General features: G+C 37.1%; 1 protein-coding gene across 3 annotated transcripts in view; it reads left to right on the forward strand.

Annotated features, from left to right (window-relative positions):
• The window catches only part of CACHD1 (cache domain containing 1), a 136,518-nt gene that overhangs the window by 81,710 nt on the left and 36,637 nt on the right, over window positions 1–18,171 (forward strand). For all 3 annotated transcript variants that reach the window (XM_063298070.1, XM_063298072.1, XM_063298073.1), the window contains exons 5-13: window positions 267–393; window positions 2,404–2,548; window positions 3,748–3,964; window positions 8,227–8,376; window positions 8,589–8,822; window positions 13,732–13,881; window positions 14,041–14,164; window positions 16,849–16,966; window positions 17,567–17,735. In XM_063298070.1, coding sequence (XP_063154140.1) covers window positions 267–393; window positions 2,404–2,548; window positions 3,748–3,964; window positions 8,227–8,376; window positions 8,589–8,822; window positions 13,732–13,881; window positions 14,041–14,164; window positions 16,849–16,966; window positions 17,567–17,735 — 1,434 coding nt within the window. The remainder of the gene's footprint in view (window positions 1–266; window positions 394–2,403; window positions 2,549–3,747; window positions 3,965–8,226; window positions 8,377–8,588; window positions 8,823–13,731; window positions 13,882–14,040; window positions 14,165–16,848; window positions 16,967–17,566; window positions 17,736–18,171) is intronic.

Below are 18,171 nucleotides of genomic sequence, written 5' to 3' on the forward strand. Positions count from 1 at the left end.
TGCGCGGTTTCGAACCGCCGACCTTCCGATCGGCAGCTCAGCGGTTTAACCCGCAACACACAAAAATCAAGTAGGCCTATGGTTAGTGGCAATTGGACATTCGCATACAGTATGTTCCTGCTGAAAGTAATCTAGATGATGTATCATTTCAGACAACCTAATGCTGTACTTAGGAAACTTTTAATCACACAGTGTTTAAGCTGGTTTTCCCCCCTCTCCTTATAATACTGTTAATTTCCTTTTCTATTTTATTCTATTTTTAATAGTCCTCGCTGACAATTTGAAATCAAATCCTGGAATTAAATGGCAGTACTTTAGTTCAGAAGAAGGCATTTTTACTGTGTTTCCAGCTCACAAATTCCGATGTAAAGGCAATTATGAACACCGCAGCAGGTATGATTTTGGTATAAGCATTTTGCAGATATAAGTAGCTTGTATTAGTAATATCATTCCAGTAGAGAATTTAGCTTCTAGTCTTGTCATATGAGAAGAGTAGCATGATGAACTCATGCAGAGTTCAGCCTACCACTATCTTCCAGTGTATAAGATACAGATTGCCTTTTTAATTTCCTCCATTAACATTACAGGTAGTCCTCGCTTAACGACCGTAATTGGGACTGGAATTTCCATTGCTAAGTGATGCAGTCATAAAGTACAATGTCATATGACCATGCCACTTAATGACTGCAGTTCTGGCAGCCCCCGGTTTACTGTCGTTAAGCAAGGTCTGCACAGGTTGTTAAGTGAGGACCTCATGCTATCATGACTTCTGACTTCCTGCTGTGACAGTGGGGTGCTGCGACAGCTGGAACTTTGAAGACTGGTCATAACTACCACCTGAACTACCTTCAGTGCCATTACAAGTTTTGAATGGTTGCTGAATGAGTGGTTGTTAAACAAGGACCACCTGTAGTTTCTTTTAGATTTCTCAGTCCAGGAGAAAATAAATGGCAATTGTCCTGTCCTCCCTTATGCCATTTTTAACATGGAAATATTCTATGCTCTTAAAAAATTTAATAAACCTTTAAAAAAGTAGTTTACACAGATAAAAGTGTTGCATAGCATGTCCTATATGATTTACATTCCATACTGCTAATAGAAAAGTTGGTCTTGACATCAGACTTTTATTCATGATGAAAAAAAACCTTAAGCCTAATGCAGTAATACAATTTTACATTCCTTGCACAGTCTTTTAACATGCCAGCAACTATATTATATTGTATTAATTCTCTGCCTAATCAGAATCAGTGCATCAGATGATACCAACAGGCTATGTTATAATTCTATTTTATGAAAGTGACTATTCATAAAAAATGTTTCTAATGATCTAAACACTATAATTAGCTGTACTATTACTAAAGTGGATACCAAAGGCTGTATTAAGATAAATCAGTATAACTTGTCCCAGTATAGTTGGATTAAAGTTGGAGGTGATGGATTGTAGAAGGCATCATCTGACATCTACTTACATGGAAGTAAGAGGACAGAATACAATAGGATTTCTGAGTAGAAACATGAAGGCCAACAGTAGAATATAAATTATGAAAAATTTCTTAATATTTTATTTTTTAAATTATAAAATAGTCAACATATGATTGATCTATGTTTGGAAATACACTAACTGTAAAAATAAACCAACATGAAAGGATATAGAAGTCTGTCTGAATGCTTGGCTTTTCCCAAGGACTATCAATGCATTCTGTATCTGAAGAAAATCATCTTTTGGGATTGCTACAATGCCAATTGTTCCTTCTGTTTTCAGGGTTACTTTTTTGCCTGCATCCCTTGAGCATGCAAAAGCACAGACATGCTATATTCCTTGAGGTTGAGCAGGATATAGCTCTACTTGGAATAAAAACTGAAAACTTTTTAAAGCAAAATTAATAAAGATTTAATTAGCAAACATAATACATGCTGTGAAGTAACAAAGTGACTATTTGTAAAGGATGCTTTAAAAAATTATTGCCATAATTTATCTCCAACATTTCCAGCTTTGGGGGTGGGGAACAGGAAGAAAATTTTTCTAGTTATTTAAAATGTTCAGAAATGTTATATCTTTACTTCAGAGTAAAGATTTTTAGGGTTGCACTGTTGGCATTCCAGTCAAACTGCTGTTACCTAATTCTGGCCAGAACATTGCCCTTCTAATTCTTTACCATTTTTGTCCTCTCAAAAATCCTGGTATGTCACTATTATTGCAGTTTTTAGAAATGAGGTACTTTGGAAAGCAAGCAAGTCAATGGCTGATCTGTAATTTGCTAAAACCAAAATAAGTCCATAAGCATAAGTTTCGTACACAGTTAATTCAATGAATGTCTTTGGACAATGCAAGAAACTTCCTGAGTCCACTCTCCTGTAATGCTTATGAATTTAAAGTGCAGCATCCTCTAACTTTATTTTTAGGCCTGTCTACGTCTCTACAGTTAGACCTCAGTCTAAGCATGTAGCTGTTATTATAGATCATGGCACTTCAGTTACAGAAACACAACTGCAGATTGCTAAAGATGCAGCCCAGGTTATTCTGAACTCAATAGATGAACATGATAAGGTGAGTTAACTCAGAATGGTAAGTGAGAACTTAGTTCTGATCCTTCAGATGTTTGCCTAGGTGGCAAAAGTATTGGGAGAAAGAGCAACTTAGGGAATGGGATCGGTGCTGGGATGAATCATATATAATTGCCTGCAGAAGATTCTATGAGTGTAAAGCTACACAGAAGGTTCTATTAGTGTAAAGTCCCCTGTTGTCTGCTTGGGCCCCAAATATTCAGAAGCGGAGGGACAGGAATCAGAATATCTCCATTGCCTTATGAACCTGAAGGGTGGTCCTCTTCTTTACCCCAGTCTTAGTTTGGCATAAAGAATGTCTATTCCTTTGATATCAGTGGGAAAGAAAAATAGAAACTCAGCCAGTGAGATCAAATAAGGAAAAGTAAGCCCACTCAACATGCATGCCACCTGATCTGGAAATCCTTAACCTGAGGGACTTTAGAAGTGGCAGATGATTTGCCTCTTCACTCAACTGCTACCACAGAAGCTTAGGATTGCCCTGTCATTCATTAGTTTGCTATGGAAGTGCCCAAAGGCTGTTCAGGAGCCAGTATTAGTGGCTCCTCACTCTCTCAAGCTTCAAATATGGCAAGGCAGTGTTGAAGGAGGTTTGGATATAATCTGAATATCTCAGAGAAGAAGAGAAAAATAAGATGTGGCAGCTTTAGTTCCTTTCATACTGAATTTTGGAAGTGGCGTTGGAGGAGAGACCCTTAATATGGCATGTGTACTTATAGCCTCTTGCTTATATATTCTGGAGAAAAGATGGATTTATTTGTCCATAAACAAACTTACTTCCATGATTACTGCAAATAAGATGGTTTCTTTGAACTTCATTCAAGGGTCTCATAAAACTTAGGGTCTCCACTCCTTCCTGTTCCTTAAAATAATCTGTTCCCTAAAATAATATCCTATGTTTTCATTGCTAGGACCTGGAAATTCAGTGGCAGTTTCTGATTCAGTATTATTGCAAACATTTACATTCTTACATAAGAAATGAATTAATACTTCGTTGACAAATAAAGGCCAACATCAGATCTTTCATTAGTCTAACTATTCTCAAGTTTGATAGATTTATACGTTAGGTATTTTTGATTCAACAATTGAATTTTAAAATCAAATAGACTTTTCTATTGTCTTATTATACTGTGTGCTGTAGAGGAAATTCTAAACAGGAGATAATTTTCTTTTATTCTTCAGATCTCTGTGTTAACTGTAGCAGACACCGTAAGAACTTGTTCCTTGGATCAGTGCTACAAGACATTTCTGTCTCCTGCCACCAGTGAGACAAAAAGGAAAATGTCCACCTTTGTTAGCAGTATCAAATCATCTGACAGCCCTACCCAGCATGCAGCAGGATTTCAGAAAGCCTTTCAACTGATGCGAAATACAAACAATAGCACTAAACTTCAAGCAAGTAGGTGTATTGTTACACAATATTAATATCTTTGCGTCTGATCTTTTATTCAGTGAGTGATCTGGATTTTTCTTTTTAAAAGGGCAGAAGAGAAGAAAGCATTTTAAATACTAGAATTATTACTTGGAAAATGCTTTGTTTTTAGCTTAGTTTTTGCGGCAACCCAAAGAAATTTCATTTATTATCACCGCCTACTAACCTTTCTTTATCATTTCTCATCCCTTAATGATTACAAGATACTGTTAGTAATATTTTATTGTAAACCGCCCAGAGTTCCTTTTGGGAGATGGGCGGTGATAAATTTGATTGATTGATTGATTGATAGATAGATAGATAGATAGATAGATAGATAGATATAAATAAAAAAGTACAGGATGGTGATATAGTATGGAAGTTGTTTGCCGTTCCATTTTTTCAAGTGTTTTTTCAAAAACAGCCTTGTTATGTCCTAGTAGCTTCCCATCCAAGTACTAACTATGGACAACCTTGCCTAGCTTTTTGAGATCATCCACGTTTAATTATACCAATTAATATTTAAAATTGTACAAAGACCACATACACAGTATAAAGGAGTCTAAAGAATAATGTGGAGGAATGAAATGTAGTTCAAGCACAAAGCTAAGCAGGTGGGCCTCACCAGTGTATCTGGAAGAAAGCTGGTAGCAATCCTTTTCCTTTTCTTCTCTGGAATACACTGATCTGGTTGCTCTGGGGGTAGCGTGGTAGGTTTCCAGAAGTCAGATTAATTTCTGGGAAACTGACTGATCAGCCCGAACAATGAGATTGGCATGATCTCAAGGAATATACAGTGTGTGTGTGTGTGTGTGTATTCAGGAGTTCTCATTTCTGAAACAGTCGGTGTTGCATATGTATAAAATTGTGTCACTGAAAATGGGTAGTTTTGATCTTAATTTTGGCAGTGCAATCTGGATGTACTCTGTGTATCAATAGGTGGAACTAAATGGTAGAGTCAGGAGGACAAAGTTGGTAACACAGAGGAAGGACTGGGATTGAGGAAGCACACCCTCTGCTGGGGAGTACGGCCTTTGGCCCTGGAAGTCGTTCTTTTATTCAACAAGTAGTTAGAACAGGAGGCTGTATGTGGGAGTTGTTAGCTAATAAAGACATTATTAACCTCTGACTCATTATTATTGGAAGAGACTTTGAAATACTCTGGAATTGCAATTTTTTTTTAAAGCCCACCCAAAAGCCCTGCAGGGAAGCCTTCTAGATATATGATGAATTATGATCATGCACGCCTAAAAATTATTTGGAAGAAGGCCTTCAGACCTTGCGTAAGCACAATATTTTCTGCTATTTATTAAAGCAGCCCTTTCAGGCTTCCACATGAGCCTGAAAAATAATGCAGCTCATTTAACAGCATAATGAGTCAACTCCTTAAAGCAGCAGGAGCAGCATTTTTCAGACTGATATGGAAGTTTGAAAAATGTGAGGCTGTTTTAATAAATAGTAGAATGGTATTGAGCTCTCACATGCACAAAATCCAAACAGCGTCTTCCAAATAATTTGGATAGACCACGGCTTTCTTAACCATTATGGTTATGCTGGAGTGTCAGATTGGATTAGTTACTGATTAAAGCCGTATTTCAAAATTTTGTTTAATCAGACTAAGCAGGAGGAGGTGTTTGTATTCCTGAATGTCTGTTAGATAGGAAAGTACACCATTACAGCAATCTGTGTCATTTGCATGAACGATGATTACATTTTTCACACACTTTGGGTGTGAAAAATTGATCCATTGCATGCAAAGTCGGTTGCTTTGAGATCTGTTAAATTAAGGTTTCATTGTACTATATTTTAAAATGCTTGGGGTTTAGAACTCTTCCTTGTTGAGCTCAAGAGTAGAAGCATTTTTCTCTCTTCTTAATATATATTTTTATTGTTTTAATAATAATAATAATAATAATAATAATATATTATCTATTTTGGGGAGATGGGTGGTGACAAAATTTGATAAAAATAAAATATAATTTATAATAATATATATAGTTTTGCTTTTTAAAGTGCACTCTGGAAGGATCTCCCTTTGTTTTGCATCTGAGGTGTTGTAGATTAGCATAGTGTCATGTTCACTGTTTCAATGTCGTTTATACATCGTAACGTTTCACATGCCATGGCGCTGATGCACGTTTCTGTTTGGGAGGGAGCCGCCGTGAAACCTTGTACCAAGGTTTCTGAATTCCTTACAAGGGAATGTGTTTGGGTTATGTTACCTGTTCAAGGCCTTTTCCCGCAGACCATCAGAAACCGTTAGGAGCACCTGGGATTGTGAACTTGAGAAGATTCTACGGGGGGAGGGATTTCATTTGCACCGAGGGTTTTTAGTTTGAATTTGGCGCGCTTTCATCATTCTCAGCTTTCTTTGTGATCCTGCTTACTGTTCTTTAATAAATCAGATATCCTTGAATCTTGCCTGTGAGTCTGATACTGTTTTAGAATAGGCAATCATTACACATAGGCTATATTACTGAGGAGCTATACTGCTTGGTCATTCCAGAAGAAGACGTGCAAAGTACTTCCATTTCCTTATAAACAGTATTCTTGATTGTTGTCATTTTTAGTACAAAAATGGTTGGTCTTGTATACCGTGAGATTTTTAACATCCTGCTTTCTCAGCAGGCTCAACATGAGTCTCAACAAATCCACTGAATGGAGATTTTTGATGCAAAACATTGTTGAGAAATACCTGGCGCAAAAGATAAGAAATGACACTGAAAACATGGCATTTTTATACCTTTCAGCTATTAAAAACAGGGGCATCCTCTAATTAATTTAGCTCCTTAAATTCCTTTAATTCTAGGGACATCATGAGGCTTTCAAAAATTATAAATTGGAATGCAACTTTTACTGTAATTCAGTAAGTCAAGGGAAAAAAACAGCAGGCAATAGTTGGCTGATGGTAGAAAATTAATGCTGAGAGGCTGAAAACACCGGAGTACACCAAATTCTAATTTGGTACATGTGTAAAAAAATTAAGATGCATATAATTGCAATTAAGAACAATTTTTGGTTCTCAAAGCATAAATAGGGAGACTACTGCTATGAGAATATTAATACTACTAGTGTTTGGTAACCCATTTGATGTCAGTTATATTCCCTTAATGGTGTGTTCTCCAGGCACTGACTCACAGAACGTTTTTCCATGAGCTGTTGTTTAGTGGTTGTGAGGAAGCCATAGGAATGCTGCTTAGCAGTTGGATCTGGCCGGGTTGGCACGCTCCAGGTTCCATCAATTAAACAATGCTACCTCTCGGGACCCCAGAAGCATGCCTTCTTGGTAGCAGCACCAGCCCTCTGGAATGAGCCCCCCCTGAAATTTGAACAGCTCCCAACCTACTGGAATTTCAAAGGGCCTTAAAGCCCTGGCTCTTTGCCCAGGCCTTTAGAGAGGACGATTGATGCTCCTTTTGGTGCCCCTTTCTTCCTTCCTGTTCCCCTCTGCCATTGTTGTCCCTTTGTCTTGTGCTGTTTTTGTGTTTTCTGTATTTTTCTCTGTTTTTTAAATGTTTTAACAATTGTAAACTGCCCAGACTCTCTGGGAGTTAGGTGGCATATAAATTTAATAAATCATCATCATCATCATCAGAAAATGGCATTCTTAAATTTATCCAAAGTTAATTTGGTTGAAGTGTTTTCCCCTCAAAGGTATTGTATTGAAAAGGGTGGTTTAAAAAACATGCACAGCTTTTTACTTCTTATAAAATATTTCCTGCTTTCTCAGTCAAAGGGCTAAAGTAAATGCATGTATGTATAAAAGTAAAATAGAAATGTGGTCTTTTTATATCAAAAAGAGAAGATGAGAACACAGTCTGCCTTTCCTCTAGCTTAACTGCTTTATTGAGATCCTAAATCTTTATCCCCCAGCCTAAAAACAGAAAGTTAATACAAAGGAATTGTTAATAAAAGATGGTATATTTTTATTTTACATGTTGTGTAATGTTCTGAGGAATATATATTTACATGGCAGTCTTTTGAAGGTAACCTTGGATAACTAGCTTATTTCTGTTTAATTTGTTGGTCAAATTAGGCCAACATTGTCTTACTTAGGCATCTTTTATTGGGTGCCAAAATTAGAGACATTAAATTTTGGATGGAATAGAACTTTGAGTATTTTTAAGACAAAGAGAAATCTAGTCAACTTATTATTACAACCATGATTTTAATATTGACAATGTACTATTGCAAATAGTTCATAGTATGTTAGATTATATGTGCATCAGGTCTCTTCTTATATTTCTTAGACACCGATACAGTCATAATTTACTTATCAGCTGGAATAACATCAAGGGATTCAACTGAAGATAGTAAAAAAACAACACTTCGTGTCATCAATGAAGAAAATAGTTTGCTTAACAACTCTGTAATGATCCTTACTTATGCTCTCATGAATGGTAAGATGTGTTTGGAATGGTAAGGCTCTTGAAGTTGTGTATTCAGTATTTTCAGAAGGCATGGCCCATACTAATAAAATTATTTTTTTCATATAAGTACTGAGTTGTCTAATGACTAGTTTATAATTTCCACAACTGAGTTCTCAATATAATTTCATAAACTCTGTGCTTTGGTTTTCCTCTCCATTTATGCGCAACGTCTCTTTTTGCAGAGGGAGTGACAGGCTTAAAAGAATTAGCATTTCTTCGAGATCTAGCAGAACAAAACTCAGCAAAGTATGGAGTGCCAGATCGAACAGCTTTTCCTGTAACTAAGGGCAGTATGATGGTCCTGAACCAGCTGAGCAATTTGGAAACAACAGTTGGACGGTTTTATACAAATCTCCCAAACCACATGATTGATGAAGCCGTCTTCAGTTTGCCCTTTTCTGATGAAATGGGAGATGGTAAGAGCTTCATCCTTTTAAAAAGCAATGGAAAAGCACGTGTAGTGTTTTTACATGCCTCATGAATTAAGGGCATTCATGGCAGTACTACAGTAAAAAAGTTGTTTAGGAGGTCTGTGGAACAGCAAATGGGGTAATGTGACATTTAAAAGGCATCTGTATTTTGTACTTGTATTGTTTGAATGTTGAAAAAATTCTCTGTTTTGATCCATTGTCTCCAAAAACCTAGCCAACTAACTAACTAGTGCTCATATGAATGTAATTACCTTCTGAGTGATACTTTTGTTGAACATAAATTATGTCAAGAAGGGCAGTTTTCACCAGGAGAAGTATATAGGGGAGGGGTTTTCTATCTTTTGTTGTAATATGGCTGCCTGAGGCTTGCAGGGGAAGTCAGTATGAGACCTAGGCCAAATGAAGCCTTCTGTAGGCAGTAAGAATAAGGAGTTGTTTGATTTTAGTGAGTCTGAGAAGGTGGAATTTCAGCCAGGGGTTTGTCCTCCAAATGAGGGATAATAAGAAAGTTATGTTCTCTGATCAGGACAGTCATGAATGTGAAACACCTTTTTTTTGCCCTGCAGAAATAGCTTGGACTATTTCTGTGCACTGAAAGATACCAGTGGTCAATATAGCTTGCTTCTTTTTTGTTATGTGGCTCAACTTTGTGGAATGTTAGACGTGTATTGTCTCCTGTTTTGTTAGAAACTCAGTAGATCTACATCCATATCTTCCTATGTTTAAAAATTAACAAATTATTTTGGGTCTCATTATACCAAAGTAATGTAATTCTAATAACAGGACTTGAATAGCTAACATTGGAGGTGGATCTTACTGTTGAATGATTTTACTCAAAATGCAGCCTTGAAATTATGTACAGTGCTGAGCTTCTATTCTTCTGAATTCCTCATTGATGTTTTTTAATATGGTGCTCCGAGGCTTATCTAGACTTTTGGTCTTAAAGGTTATCAGTCAGCAACCTAAAAATAGCCACTTTGTTTCTTAATCAGTGTTAAATCTACTGGGTGGCTCAAACCAGATGAAGTTCAGCTCAGAAAGGATGGTGGTAAAATTACGCAAGATACATTTTTCCTGTGGTAAGCAGATTATGAGGTTCAGGTTGCTGCAAGTTCCTGGATAGTTAAGTGACAACAGTGGGCAGGAACTTCTTTTATTAACTTTAACTGATATATAAACCACTCCCCCTTTTAAAAAAAATAAACTTATTATTTTGAGCCATACTTTTATCACTTTTAGTACAGACTACTATAACTTTATATTTGATCACACCATGAGGATAACTTAAAGTCAAACTACATGCTATATTAAATTTGCCATATGTAGCTCTGTGTAGTCATGCTTTATTCAAAAGTAAGTCAGGAGGGCTCCTGATCCAGATCAGGAATATATAGCACACAAGATGGGGAAATTAAATCATTTCTCCTCCCGATCATTGCTTCTTGAGTTTTAACAGATACTAGAATGTAGGAACATGCCCAGCCTATTCATCAGCAATATTATGTTTTTTAATGTACTTCATAGTTTGGGCCTCAGATAAATGTAGTCCCTGTTCTATGTGCCATCATAACATATGTGCCATCATAACATAATGACAAGAGAGGAAAGCCTATATCTTAGTTGTATCAAGGTTGTGCAGTAGTCTGTGTAATGATGGTTTCAGCTTTGCTTCAGCTCTGTATCTTAAAGAAGGGGTGTAAACTAAGCATAGCTCTTCTGTAATGCTCAGTGTTTCTGGAGCTATTGATGTTTTTGTGTTGATTTTTCATGGCTATTGTTTTTATACTATTGAAAGCATCTTGAAACTTTGGAAGTGCAGAACATACAGGTTTTAAATTGCAAGGCTTAACTTTCAAAAGCTGTATGTCTGTGTTTCTCAAACTTTTTGCACTCATGGATCCCTGAATAAACATTCAGAAAACACAGGAACCTCCCTCTTAAACCTGGATGCCATTCGAAGGGCCGATTGTCACCATTAAAACTCTTCATGGCTTGGGACCGGGATACTTATGAGAGTGCCTTCTCCAGATTGAATCTGACCACCCAGAGAGATCAGGAAGAGAGAGCTTGCTGAGGGTCCTTTCTTTCAAGGAATACCCTGAGGGCGAGCCATCTTGGCTGTCCTTTGGAACAGCTTACCTCCAGATATCTGGTCCTCTTCTCCTTTTTGGGTTTCCAAACAGCTGCAAAGACTAAGGTCTTTCAGGAGACATTTCAGGATGTGGTGATTTAGTCTGTCCTTGCAAGATGGTATTGCCATGGGTTGTGGGGTGTTATGTGTTGGGTTTTTTTATTTGTAGTTTAAGACATGAGGCATTCTGCAAGCCACTTAGAGCCTATGGGAATTTAGTGGCATTGAAGCCTTGGTAAATAAATAAGCAAGCAAAGACCCCTTCCCTATGCTTTCATTTTTAAGAACACAGGGCTGTATGTTTTTCAGTGAATAAGATAATTACAGTTGCATTTGGTAATTTTACATAGGCATTTTAAATCTAAAACAATGTATTTACCATTTGAGTTATTTTATGTACCACATGGAATAATAGACATGTACTAATGATAGCTCTTAACACAAACTTGCTGATTTATAATGTTCTTACATTGAACTCCTTGGATAATAAGTCTTTCGTATCAGTGAGATCTCCAGAGAGAGGTATCTTTTCACAGAGTGTAAGTTGTATTACTTTGCTCTGGAGGAGCTATATGACATCAGTGGAACTGAGTGGCAGTGAACATTGGAAATGAGAGACTTGAGGTGGCAAATGGCTTTGCTCTGGACACAGGGAGACAGGGACTGAGATAGCAAGGAGGTTCTAGTTGGGAAATACAGATGGCTGTGATGGACAGTATGGACCACAGAGTCAGAATCATTACTGTATATAGTTGTGGAAGATACGTTTTGTACAGTTTGTTTATTCAAGTTACTGGTTATGCATACATTGTATGTGTGCAAGAAAGAGGGTACATAAATGTAATCAGGAATTTTGAAGTAACTTCTGGAGGTATGCGACTTCACTCAAACCTATATGCTATTTATTGAGTATAATCAGTTTTTTTTGTTACAAATGTCCAAGTTCCATCAGAAATGGCAGCTTGTTTCTAGATATTTTTCTGATGTCACAGCAGAACAGATTAGTAAGAATGTTCTGGAAAACTTTTCTATACCATCTGGAGAGTGGCAATCTTAACTGGTTAGAAGATAGGAGAGACTTTCCAAAGCTCTAAGCTCCAAGACCTTCCAAATTTTTGTACACTTCCATTTTAGAGTTCCATATCAGTTGCTACACTGGGATTTACTTTGTCAAAAAGAACGTAATGAAGTAGCTTGTTTTCCAAAAACTGGAGATGTGATGCAATGATTTTATTGAAGCTAAACAGGTTTAGATGTGTACAGGGAGTGCCTGAATTAGTCTGGGACTCCTGTGCATGCTGTCTTGATCTACCCTGAGACAAAGGGGGATGTAAATATATCCATATAATTAATTATAATTTCCTTTCTTCTAATACCTGTATGTATAGTACAATGTATTATTCAGAATTCTTGCTGTCTTTTGGGAAGTGAAGTATCCATTTTAGTGTTGGTTTGGAGGGGAACAGGGGAATATGTATAATGTTATAGGAATACCCAGAGAAAGTAAGCATTCATTCTCAATGCAAATCCTTGTACAGTACTTTTTTCCAAAATAATACTAATTCTTGGCTGTTCTGAACTTTTATTTTAATGCCGTGGCCATGATTCCTCAGCTTACTGTAAAATGAATTATGCCCATCTTTTAATTGTTTGAAAATATTGCATTACTCCTTTCATTCAGTTCTTTTGAGAAAATATAGCTTCCCTTTTGTTTAGAAATGTGAACTTTTACTCTAATTCTGTTGATTGAATCGAATTATCCATTCAGTCGTATCCGACCCTTGGCGATTCCATAAGCCAGCTCTCTCCATGATCTCCGAGCTTGTACAGCTTCTTTCAGCTGCTTTGTATTTTGGCCTGTGTCTGCTTTGATTACATCCAACCAGTGCGTTCTTTGGTGTCCTTGTCGTCTTTTGCCACTGACCATTCCAAGCATAACGTCTTTCTCCAACTATGTTGATCTCATGACATGACCGGTTTTATGTGCTTCAACACTTCTTTATTTGTTATCTTTGCAGTCCAAGGGATGCGCAAGAGCCTCCTCCAACACCATAGTTCAAACGAATCAATTTTCCTTCTATCCAACTTTTTCATTGTCCAATTTTCACAGCCATATTGTCCTTACTCATGACACATATGTAGTTATGGAGAACACGATAGTGCAGACTAGTCTACATTTAGTCATCAAGCTGACATCCTTGCTTTTCCAAATTTGATTCATACTCACCATTGTTGTGTGACCCAGCATGATTTGGCATTTAATTCTGTTGGTAGGCGTAATTATGTGATGACAAAACGGATTGAACCAGATTGGCCCATGACATAGCCTGTTCCCCCCACCCACCATCCCCACCATCCCAATTGGCATGAAAATTACAATCAAACTGATAACTAAAATGGCTAAAATTATTTTAGAAAAAAGCTGTAGTATTTAGGCTTCCACCTTACGCACACATTTTTAAGGTCCATTCCTAATGGCCAAGTTCATGCATGGTCTGTCAGTCCTTGAAGGAGCCAAAAAGTATTCTCTTGAAAGCTGGGCACTCCTCATTGCCAGTACCTGAAAGAAGACTGGCTAATGGTACTGTCCTGATGGATTGTGGGTCATGTTAATGAAAGGGACTGGTGAATTTCCCAGCCATTAAGGCTGAAATCTTACATGTAGTTATTTGGGAAGTCCTGCTGAATCATAAGCTGCTTGTTCTCAGGTGCTCTAGATTTCCTATTCCTAATTATTGATGTGTGCTTTTTTTTTTTTAACAGGCCTGATAATGACTGTCAGCAAACCATGTTACTTTGGAAACCTGCTATTAGGAATTGTGGGAGTGGATGTTAATCTGGCCTATATTTTGGAAGATGTTACCTATTACCAAGATTCTTTGGCTTCATACACATTTCTGATTGATGATAAAGGTAATGTAATAGTATAATTCTTATTGTATAGGAAGATAATGCAGTTTCATTGTAGGAGTAACTATTAGCTTTTAATTTGACATTTTCTGTCCTTCCAATATCACATAAATATAATGTATACAAAACATCATGTATGACAATCTCTCTTTTTATTTTTAGGATATACTCTTATGCATCCCTCTCTTACCAGACCCTACTTACTTTCTGAACCACCACTTCACACAGATATAATACATTATGAGAATATTCCAAAATTTGAACTGGTTCGACAGAATATCCTCAGGTAAGATTTTGAGTTTCTGCTTTATACAAACTTAGTCTATGCTTACTTAAATCACCTGCAGAAACTAAGTTCTTAGTAATTTTTATCAGCAGTTCATTTGGCTAATTTAAACTGTCTCTAATGTTGAGGTGCCAAAAGCAGAAATTTTTTTTCACTGCAGTCACAAAAGGCAAGACGTAAGATTATTGAATGTAGTGCAGAAAACTAAAGTGAAGTCTTCTTGCTTCGTAGCTCCTTGGCTTTAGATGTAGATTTAAAATAATGGTGTTTGGGCCTGGGAAAAAATAATTCAACTTCTATCTGTATAATAGCTGTATAAATAAATGTAAATAAAGCCTTTATCTCCTGTGGAGTATTACATAAAAAGAAACAGTGGGCATTAGGCTAATCTATGATGTCTTACAATACTACGTAGATGATTTTTAGCCTCTCTTGACCTCCCTGGTTTATTGCTGTTTGTCATCAGGGCCACATTTAGCAGTTAATCTTTAAATTTGGCCAGGAAGTTAGTTAGTTTACCTTTTCTTTCTGATTTCCAGGGTATGTTTTGCCATTCACAAATGCCTTCAGTTCTCATTTTACCATTCATAGTTCAAATCCCTGTTATAAAATAATTGGCATCATACTTTGCTTTTCATCTTCAGAGTATCCTTGCAAACTTTAATCTTCACACCACCTCTGTGATGTAGATGAGTTTTCTTAGCCTACATGTGCAGTTTGGGGAATGGAAGAAGTGAGTTACTTAGGGTCACAGAAGAGATTAAGGTGATAGCACAAAACTGGGAAACATAGAAGAGTGGTTCAGCTTTGAAGGCAAAAAGGGGACTACAGAGTTTCAGTACCATCCCAGACTCAGACTCCTTTAAGGAGTTTAAGGCAGGTGCTGGTGTGCTCTCCCCTTTGGCCTCCAAATCCCAAGTGTTGCACAGCTTAGTATAGAGCTCCAGATGTGATTTACATCTTTAGGGCTCATAGTCACCCCCCACCCCCAAAGCAGCACAAACATTCAGGTTTTCAAGTGAAACAATAAGCAAACAAAAATTGATTCATTTGTAACACCCCTTGGACTAAAAAAAACGAACAAATAAGACATAAGCAGCTGGTACAATTATGCAAAATTAATAAAATCAATACATACCATAATATATTTATAATCGCAGCAAAAGTAATACTCCTCAGTTTCAAAGCTGTAAACCTACCAACCATTTAACTTTACCAATAAGATTTACAGTAGAACAACTGTACTGTCTTGATAAGTCTTTTGGGGGAATGGGATTGTTTGTTTGTTTGTTTGTTTGTCAAATTTCTCTGCCGCCCATCTCGTATACAACGACTCTGAAATTATATTTTAGAAAACTTTGTGTGAATGATTGAAAGGTAGCTCCTCAGATACTAACTATCTGGAAGAGTTCTAGGATGCATCAATAAATTGCCCGGACAACTGAATGCTGATAATTCTCTCTGCACGGAATATTGTGGAGCTGCTCTTTAAAGGAGCCTTTAAAATGCTATCGCCTGTCAACGTGTAGACAACCCCAAGCTCATGTTGCTTCTTTGGCAGGAACTACATTTCTGTAGATAATTTGTAGGCTCAAAACAAGCTACTTGTCCAGACCCACTTGTTGTGTGGGATCCTAAATGCCTCACGTGGTGAACAATTCATCATTTCCATCATTTCTGTTACTGCCGCTGTATAGCTTCTTGCATTATTGGCTTTATCTTCTGCTTTACCCAGGCAGAATAGAACCACAAGTCCTAAAATAACGTGGAAATGATTGTTTGTAAAAGAAAAAGGCAAGGGTATCAAGATGTTCCAACTGCATAGATCTGGACAGTACTATTAAGTCTTATAAATTTTGGTCTTCTATTATTTCTTAAGGGCTGCTGCTCTTCCCTCCATCTCTGCTGAAAAAGACACCAGTACACCATCTGTCTCAGTCACGTATTGCAGATTGCGGCTGCAAGTGTCTTTCCTGGCACTTGAAGCCTGAGGAAGGCAAGAACAATAAACTTCAATATTCTTTTGAGTGTAGTGGGGACACTATACTCCTGCCTTGCATCTTAAGCATTAGTGGCAAAGTAACACATGCAGGCAAGTGAAGTGATTGGTGGAGGAGAGGAGGAGGATTCCATTGCCCCGCTGCACCCAGCAGAGAGAGACAATGGACTGTTGCAGAAAGGACAGCGCCCTCTGCCAGCCCCCAAGTAGATTGCAGGCTCTACCTTTTGTGGACCTACTTTCAAGACTCCTTCGGCCCCTTTAATGCAAACGGAGTTTGGCTGGTGGAAAAGCCCTGCCCTTCAGCATGAAGAAGTGAGGCCCTTATCTGCTGGATAAGGAGTTCATTTTCTATCAGATGAGGTGAAGTATTGTCCTTTGCCAATGTGGATAACTAGGGAAACAGCTGTACCATTTCTGCTGCAACCAGTGCCTTTGGTGGTTTCGTTCCCCTTATATTGGCACTGAAATTTTTCATCTGCAACCAATTCATGTGATCAGAGCCAGCATTCTGGCTCTGATTATGTACAGTAAATAGGATGTAGCAAAGCAGCCTATTTCTATTTTAATTAAAAATAAATTCCATGCAGCCTTTCCCTGAGTGATCTCACTTTAAAGTAAAAACCAGTACTGAGTTTGTTTCCCATTTTAAGTAGTTGATGGATATTATTTGTTGCCAACTTAGCCTCCCCCTTGGCAGTCAACTTATTACAGTCCCGGTGAATTCGTCACTGTCTTGGCATGTCAACAAATTGCGTGAAATTGGGAAAGATGCCTACAATGTGAGTTATGCCTGGAAAATGGTAAGTGACACTTGAAGATACGATAATATATTGAAGCTGAAGGCACTTTTTAATTGCAGCAAAACAGGCATTCTTTTTCTTAGATTCCCAAGCAATTGGAGTCTATTACATGCCTCCAGGCCTTTCAGTATCAGGATTTAAGTCTGGTGTAAGTACCATGTAAATTTTAAAAAATAAACACTGCTTATAGGTGTGCCTGTTTATGACTGCTGTGTCATCCAATCTTCAGAAATTAATGTGATGAACTCCAGTGAAGAAAGATTGCTGCAAGGATTGATCATGTTAATTTTGAACATTTCAATTGATTCTCGGATAAAAGAATGTCAAGCCTGTATTGGTCATGACTTGATAGTTTATTAACTAAATCGTTAATTAATAATTAATTTGGAGAGTTGATCCAGAATCTTGTATACTCACAGTCTTATAAATAAATTGGAAAATCACAAATCTTAAAGAGTCTAAGAGAAAGGAAGTGCCAGTCTTTTAAAATGTGAATCAGAAAAGTTTACTTACATTAAAATGTTTATAAACCTTTTGGATTTGCTTCTTAATTTGAAATACAATGCTTTCCTTATTAAATCATGCGTTTTTATATTTTAGGTTCAAGATACATCCTTCATTTTGTGTATAGTTGTAATACAACCAGAAATACCTGTTAGACAACTTAAAAATCTCAACACTGTACCCAGTAGTAAACTCCTTTATCATCGTCTGGATCTCTTAGGCCAGCCCAATGCTTGTCTGCATTTCAAACAACTGGCAACCTTAGGTAAAGCATTTTTTTCTCCTAAATTCTGTCCTATCCATTGTTATGTAAGTTCAAATAGCTCTGATAAGTTATCAGAATCCCTGTTTATCCAGTTTTGAATCCTTCAGGTATGATTTCAATCATTTTAGGATAGCAATTATTCCAGGACCAGACTGTCTTTTAGATTACCTTCCAGGTAGTTTTTGAAAGTATGAACTATATTATAATTTTCATAAAGGGCCTTAAAGAAGTGAAATACATCAACATCATAATCCCAAACTTTTCTGAACTGAGCTTGTGTCATACACACTCAATACTATCACTTTGGCTTCTCTTTTAACAGTAGAGACCAATTGTTCCTTATGGCTCTTTGGTACTTGTGCAATATATAATAAGCATCTCCTTGCCTTTTAATCAAACCTTGGACACTAATTCCAGGATTTTTGTCCCAGTCTTA

The sequence above is a fragment of the Candoia aspera genome, chromosome 3 (genome assembly GCF_035149785.1).
Source record: "Candoia aspera isolate rCanAsp1 chromosome 3, rCanAsp1.hap2, whole genome shotgun sequence".
In the NCBI taxonomy this organism is placed as follows: domain Eukaryota; kingdom Metazoa; phylum Chordata; class Lepidosauria; order Squamata; family Boidae; genus Candoia; species Candoia aspera.